This window comes from Centroberyx gerrardi, chromosome 14, assembly GCF_048128805.1.
Source record: "Centroberyx gerrardi isolate f3 chromosome 14, fCenGer3.hap1.cur.20231027, whole genome shotgun sequence".
Lineage (NCBI taxonomy): Eukaryota > Metazoa > Chordata > Actinopteri > Beryciformes > Berycidae > Centroberyx > Centroberyx gerrardi.
In genome coordinates this window covers 6,481,569-6,489,248 of record NC_136010.1, presented here as the reverse complement: position 1 = coordinate 6,489,248, position 7,680 = coordinate 6,481,569, and the positions used below count along the sequence as shown (strand labels likewise).

At 42.0% G+C, this 7,680-nt stretch overlaps 1 protein-coding gene across 1 annotated transcript in view; it reads left to right on the top strand.

The window, feature by feature from the left end:
- The first annotated feature begins 4,611 nt into the window (after positions 1–4,611).
- The window catches only part of sema3bl (sema domain, immunoglobulin domain (Ig), short basic domain, secreted, (semaphorin) 3bl), a 72,335-nt gene continuing 69,266 nt past the window's right edge, over positions 4,612–7,680 (top strand). The window contains exon 1 of the mRNA XM_071902781.2: positions 4,612–4,795. Coding sequence (XP_071758882.1) covers positions 4,690–4,795 — 106 coding nt within the window. The 5' untranslated portion in view covers positions 4,612–4,689. The remainder of the gene's footprint in view (positions 4,796–7,680) is intronic.

Here is a 7,680-nt window from a genome sequence, read left to right as displayed (position 1 = left end):
GCCACAACTACTAGTGGTGCTTTTATACACTAGAGTTAATAAATATCAAGCCCACTGTGGTTATTTAATAGAAAACAGAATGTAGTTAATATGACACCTTGAACATTTTCAAATACTGCGGTTTACGATAATAGAGGGATAGTGCCCAACCTCTCTCTCTCTCTCTCTCTCTCTCTCTCTCTCTCTCTCTCTCTCTCTCTGTCACTTGCTTTCCTCGCTAGTTACTTTGTCCTTCACTGTGGCTCTTCTCCAGTCTAGTCCATTCTCTGGGTTTCTACTGCCAACCTAAGGAAAGATGAAACATTTATGAACCCCCCCCCAGGCACACACACACACACACACACACACACACACACACACACACACACACCAGCTGTCTCCTTGCCTTGTGCCTCAAAATTGTTCTCCGTCCGCTCTTTCTGCCTTACCTCCCACATTGTGAATTCATGAACTTCAGCCCTGCCATTCCCAATCATCACTCAACAAGCGCCAGTTTTGATTTGTGAAAGTGACGCAATGTCAAGACGCTCTTAAGTAGTCTTACATTTCATCCCCACTGACAGCTTGAAGAGCATAATTCAGCCCTGGGAGGATTTCGTGTGGCGCAAAATAAGTCCTTCACTCAGACAATACGATTCAATCAGACGATTAACCACAACTGCTAAACACAGGGAATTTCGAGAAGTTCCTTTCAGGGTGAATTACATTGTTCAAGAGTTTGGTTGGCGAGGCTGAGACGCACAATGTTCCTCGGGGGGATTTTATAAGAGCAAGCAGAGTTTTTGAAACCAATATGAGTGTTTGTGATTGGGAATGACATTCAGGAATTCACAGAGAGAGAGAGAGAGAGAAAAGAGAAGAGCAGAGTAGAGTTAATTTGTTTAATCAGCTTGGGTCGGCATGTCGTTCTTTCTGTCTTGTGGTTAAAGAGATATTCCTTCCCTCAGGTCATTTCTAAATATTTGTTGTTATGACAAATACAGGGAATGCGGATTCATAATGACGGTAAGATGGCTGCTGTGTTTCCGAGCCTGTTAATTTGTCTCCCGATTGTCAAGCTGCTAATTCTCTGCTCCTTTTCCCACTTCAGTCCTTCCTTCATAAAGAGTCTGAATTCTTTAGACCAGCGGTGTCCAATCATGAGCCACTGAGGGCTTTCTCTTCAACCTAACATAAATTAGCACAACTTCAACCGCAGAGGTGGTGGCTAATTAGTGAAATCAGCTGGTGTGTTGTTTTCTTGGAGAGAAAACCTGCATACTCTTGGCCCTTGATTGGAGGATTATATATTAGTTTATACAGCCAAATTAATTTTACTGTCATTGTTAATATGTAGAAAATATAATTGCACTCTTAATCTGCAATCCATGCATGTTGCTGCAAACTACACATATGTGCATAATTATATGCAAGATTCAGAAGACTTTATTCATCCCTTGGGGGGAAATTACTTATGGATAAGGATCCCAAACGAGCTCAAACGTATTGGGGAGAAACTGATAAAGCATGGTTATTGATTAGACTGTTAAACATACATTTTAATCACTAACTTTGATTCAAGTTAAGCAACATTTGGTTTGGTTTATGCATGCACAGTCAACATATGAACAGAATAAACTCAGCACATGCAGCACTTGTATTGCGATACAATACATCTGGAATACATACATATACATAATACATAATCTGGAATGGAGCAATGCAGTGATAATGGATGGATTCTTTCACTTGAAATGAATGAACACACAGAGAGCAACATATTCAACACATTGAGGCTGATTGAAATGTTATTAATAAACACACTGGTTTAATATCAACACTCCCAGTATATGATTTCTTGTGATCCTTTCTAAAGGTGCTTAACATCAATAAATCATTACCACATTAGTTTTGAGACATTAGTGTAATGCCCATAAGCAAACAACACCATTGACTGGATTTTACATTGTGTGCCACCAGGCCGAGTTTCTCGCTATGGCAGATAGCGGAACGAGTGAAAGACGGATGGAGAAATCACTTCCAACATGTAAAGCCAAAAATAAAACCTTGATGAAAGACAAGTAGCAACATCTTCTTTTCGTCTGAAAGCAACAGGGTTTATGGGAAATCTGGTCTTAATTTTAATACCACTGGGGGTGAGATAGAGGCTACCAATCGTCTGCACTATGGTCACAATTAATTTCACAATGATATACTGATGATTAAAAATGTAGATGTAAGTCTAAACATGTAGCACCTTTAACCCCTCGCACCCTGACTTTCCCCTTAAATTTCCCCTTAAGTAGTTTCAAAGTTAGAATTATATTTTCCATACTGTAAGACATACTGCACATCATACATATTCTTTATCTGCTTGTTCCAACGCTTCATTGAAGCTACAGCTGCTTATATTGAGTGAAATATTCAAACCCAAGACACTGCACCATTATATCGATTGTGCATCATTTTATATACATTTCCCTGTAATTCAGCATGACATATTTGGTATCTTTGGAAACCTTGGGATTTCGACTACAATTTAAAATTAAGTTCTGTGGGTTTGAAGAAAGCTTGGCCACACAATATGGGTTTGTAATAATGGAACCACTGGCGGGACGGTGGAGTGGGCACTTCTTATAATATTTAGTACTTTTCTTTAATTGTAGAAAATGAGAGAGGTGACGTAATGACAATGTGACAAAGGTTGTGAGGTGGAATCAAACCCACATCGTTGTGAGTGCATGCTACGTGTCTCACACCACCAGGACACCTTATTCTAAGCTACTTTAATGAATGCCAACTACTTTAGAGAAGCGAGCCCCTTTCCTCGCACAAACAAGTCTTCAGGACGGGTACAAGTCGTCATCTCAAGTACCCAGCACTCATCTTGCCAGCGCTCCTCTCCTTCCCCACTTCCAGCCTGCCTTTCAGCCTCTGAAATGTGTATGGGAGCCTCTTCCCTGGTACAAACAAGTGTTTCTAAAAGACTGTGGGTTGCAGCAACACTGACACCTTGAATGGCTCTCCCTCGCCCCGCGCTGACCCCGGTGTTCACTTGTAGGCTCGCTTGTGAATAGACGTACGGGGAGGGAGGTGTTGGGAAGGTTCCCCACAACTTAATTAAACTACTGAACACGTCTCAGTGGCGCTGAAGGGGTTTAAGGTCATGACAGGCGTCTCAGGGGAGAGAAATGTGGACGGGTGGAGATAAAAGCGATGAAAGTTCTGGTACATTAGGTATCCCCCTCTTTCTTTGGCCATGAATTTCATTCTACAAATACAAGCTGCCGGGGCATCCTGGTGGATCAGTGGTCTAAGGCAGCGGTTCTCAACCTGGGGGTCGGAACCCCCCAGGGGGTTTCGAGATTTATGGGATAGGAAAAAAAGAATATTTCTATAGTAGTATACAAATTTATTATCATGTCAATTTTTTCAAATTTTTCTCAAATGTTTTGCTTTTTTTTTCTTATGAAACACTGAATCATTTTCAGTCTCTCTGCCTCCTCTGATAATGAATGAAACGAAAACAACCTGAAAAGGGAAAATCATTCTTTGGTTGAACTTTGCAGGCTTGTGATGGGAGATGCGAGTAGACATCGCTTCGTTTTAAGGGGTCACGAGCCAAAAAGGTTGAGAACCGCTTGTCAGGTGCATACCATGTCTCGCTCTACTTTGTACTGTCTATTAAAGGCAGAAACGCCCCCAAAAAAGAATCTTAAAAAAAATAAAATATATATATAGGCTATATATATGCTGCTTATCTTGTTTTCCCTTGTCCTGTTTTATGATGAAGTTGGAATGTTTATCATGTACATACATTTTATCTATGCTATTAGTTAATTTATAGCCCATAAATCTGTGGAGCTTCTTAGTGTCTTCACTATCTTGAAAAAGTCGGCTGGTGGCAGCTGCTCCTTCAGAGCTCCTATATTTCTGAACAGCTTGCTTAACCACATTTAGGAATCTGAACCGTCTCTATTTATAAAGCAGCATCTCTTCTGCTGAGTTTATCCTGGTCCTCCTCCCCTCACCACCACCACAACCTGTTGAAACACTAGTCTTATACGAAAAGGTGCCTTTACATCTGTTATATTTTTGTGTTCTCCAATGTTATCTTCCTTGCATCAGCATATTTTTCTGAACTTATTCGAACCTCCGTGAAGTCTTCTGAGATTGTTGCCGAATGCACTTTAAACTCCAATAAGCTTAAAATCTCTTACTGGAATCATCTTCAAGAGCTTATTTCCCAACGCGCCTAGTTTGGTGAAAGTTCTGTCTGTTGTGCGTAGAAGGGCAGGTCAGCGGGAGCGCTACTGCTCTCTCTCTCTCTCTCTCTCTCTCTCTCTCTCTCTCTCTCTCTCTCTCTCTCTCTCTCTCTCTCTCTCTCTGTGGTAGAGGCGGGGTGACAGCCTCTCCCTCTCTCTGCCTAAAACAGACTTCTGTTGAGCAGCTGTTGGTCGGGAGTGAAGGAGCGGCAGCCTCCAGAGCGGAGCGGTGAATCCATCTCGTTAAAGCCCGGGCAGAGCGGCAGTCGCTCGTGGGAGGGAACGGCCAACGGCTCGGTGAAAGACCCTTTTACGCACCGGAGGAGCTTCTGGACACGGGTTTTCTGAGTTCTCGAGGGATATTCTGTTTATCGATTTAGGCTACTTTACTTTTTGAAATTCAAAACAGTAAAATAAAAAGAAAGACTTCATCATCATCGTCAGGATGAAGGGATTTACACCTTTCTTCAGCGTGATTCTTGTTGCGCTGCTCGCCACTGAACACTCAGCGACCAAGTTAAATGTACCGCGGCTGAGGCTCTCCTATAAAGGTAATTTGGTGATCAATTAGCATCTATCTATCTATCTATCTATCTATCTATCTATCTATCTATCTATCTAATAGCCTATTTGTCTTTTTACAACTAAGCCAGGTTCTCAATTTGGTGAATTCAGTGTTACTAATTTATTCTGATATCAGGCTTCATCGAATGATATTTTTCAGGGAATAAAATTGGACCTGCAGCCGTTTTATTGGTTGTTCTCTCTCTCTCTCTCTCTCTCTCTCTCTCTCTCTCTCTCTCTCTCTCTCTCTCTCTTTCTTTCTTTCTTTCTCTCTGTCTCTCTCTCTCTCTCTCACGCACACACACATACATACACACACACACACACACACACACACTCTCTCTCTCTCTCTCTCTCTCTTTCTCTCTGTCTCTCTCTCTCACGCACACACACACACACACACACACACACACACACACACTCACTCTCTCTCTCTCTTTCTTTCTCTCTGTCTCTCTCTCTCACGCACACACACACACACACACACACACACACACTCGATCTCTCTCTCTCTCTCTCTCTCTCTCTCTGTGTGTATGCGTGCGCGCGCTGCAGGTGGTACGGCTGATCTTGACCGTCTCATTTCAAGTGTTATATGTTTCTGTGCGCGCTGCTTCTCTCTCTCTCTCTCTCTCTCTCTCTCTCTCTCTCCAGAAAGTGATTTTCCTCTGTATATTTCAACTTCATTCCTCTAAACGACCTTAAAGGCTTCGGGGGCTTCAATCATTTTTATTCGTGCATTTTCCCCTAACTATTTCTCACACTGTTTGACTTCGTGGTGGTCTGCGCTTCATGCGCTAAATCCCGTGAATCCGGGTCGACTGTTGGCTACTGTTTCGGGGGTTTATGTGTTGTACTTAGCAGACAGGCATACATTTATTTGCTGGATTCCAGCTCGACGCAGCTCGGCGGTGCAGGCAGGGTTTCCCCCTGAGGAGAGTTTGGCTGATTTTCACCGTTCTGCGGTCGGATACACCGGGGCGCCTCCTCCCGCGCTACAAGTTTATTAGGAACGGCAACCCCCAGCGAAAATACCTGTAGTAATCCTATAATACGATTTAGAAGGATACTGCACAATTATCACAGCAAAAACTACGAGTCAACATAGGAATATGATAGGATTATTATAGGAATACCATAGGAGAGGTTATTAAACCACACACCAAAGAGCTTTACAGTAGTGAAACTACTACTGAGAAAATTGACTTTAGCTTTTATCTGCTGTCTGGACAAAATTATTGTTGCTACAAAAGTGGATTTTACATCATTTTATAATATTTTGTCGCAGGTGAACTCTAAAACCAGGTTATGACTCTCAGACCTTTAAAACACACAAAAAATAGTACTGAGTATAGTATTCAAGTTTCTCTCTCTCTCTCTCTCTCTCTCTCTCTCTCTCTCTCTCTCTCTCTCTCTCTCCCTGTTGCAGACTATGACTCAGTCAGGTTTAATGATAATAAGGGAGTAAAGGAGCTATAGTGGGTGTGTGTTTTAAGTGCTGATGACTGTGCTGCTGCCAAACCGTGAGGAGGAATCCACTCTGCATTGTTCAGAGCCAGAGTGGCAATCATCATCAGTGATAGATATCACACAGGATTTCCTCCTGTTCAGCTCGGGGTTTTCGGGAGAAACGTCACCCTGAGAGCTGGCTGGACTGTAAAACTGGTCAGAGTAAGAAAGAAAGAAAGAAAGAAAGAGATTGAGAGATGTAGAGTGGAGATGAAATGAGAGAAGTGGAAGGAGATTTTAGGATAAACACTGTCGCTATAGGGCTACAGTAGAGTTACAGATATCGAATACAGAAGAAGTAGAAATCTTACCTTTTACATATTTGTTTTTTGGTAGAAGTCCTACTTTTTGTCTTTTAGTGGAAGACCTGCTATTAGTTTTTTGGCAGAAGTTATAAGTGGGTTTGGAAGTTTTGGTGCCATACGTTAGAGTTTAGTGAATTGATCCTTGATCCCCAAGATTATAGAAATGATTTGGAAAATCCTGCAGTTTAGTGGAGCAGCAGATGCAGGGTGGGGGAATTTCTACAATGGCTCTTATTGTACAAACAGAGTCGTGCCTTGGCCAAACACTGCTGTGGAGAAAACTTGGCCCAGGATTGTGATTCACTGTATTTCGTTCATATGGAGCCTCCTTTCCAAAGTCCAATTTATAGATCCAGTCAAGAATCCAAAAAAGGGAAATCTGCACTCTCAAAAAGATCTTGATTGATTTATTTTACATTAAATATATAACTTGGCAAACTGAATATTTGCTGTGTAAAATAAATCAATCAAGATATCTTTTGATTGAAATCGATGCACCAGAAAAGCCTTATTTTATGTCCATTTTCCCAGCATAGGGACTTTCTTAGTCATTTATTATATAGATCCATTACCACTTAAGTCTAGTAATAAACAACACCATGTTTAGACTAAAGTTACTCTACTAAAAACATTCAACCCTTATGTAGAGAGGGCGATGGAGGCTAAAGAGTGTGGGAAGAAAACCTGCCTGTAAGATTCTCATTAGTGAGCGACCAGTTCGGACCTTCCTGGCTTCCTGTCTGCGTGACCTCCGGTTTGACCCCACGCTGCACCCTCTTTTACATAATATCCTCCTGCACTCAGTGTTCTCGCTCTCTCTCTCTCTCTCTCTCTCTCTCTCTCTCTCTCTCTCTCTCTCTCTCTCTGCTCTCTTTCTTTTCTCTCTTTCAATGGTAAATCTCTCCATACCTCTGCACCTTGCTCATCTTTTCACTCCTGAGTCGGTTTTCTCACTCTTCATTCTCACCTCAGTTCTCTCTGTCTCTCTCTCTCTCTCTCTGTCTCTCTCTCTCTCTCTCTCTCTCTCTCTCTCTCTCTCTCTCTCTCTCTCATTATAA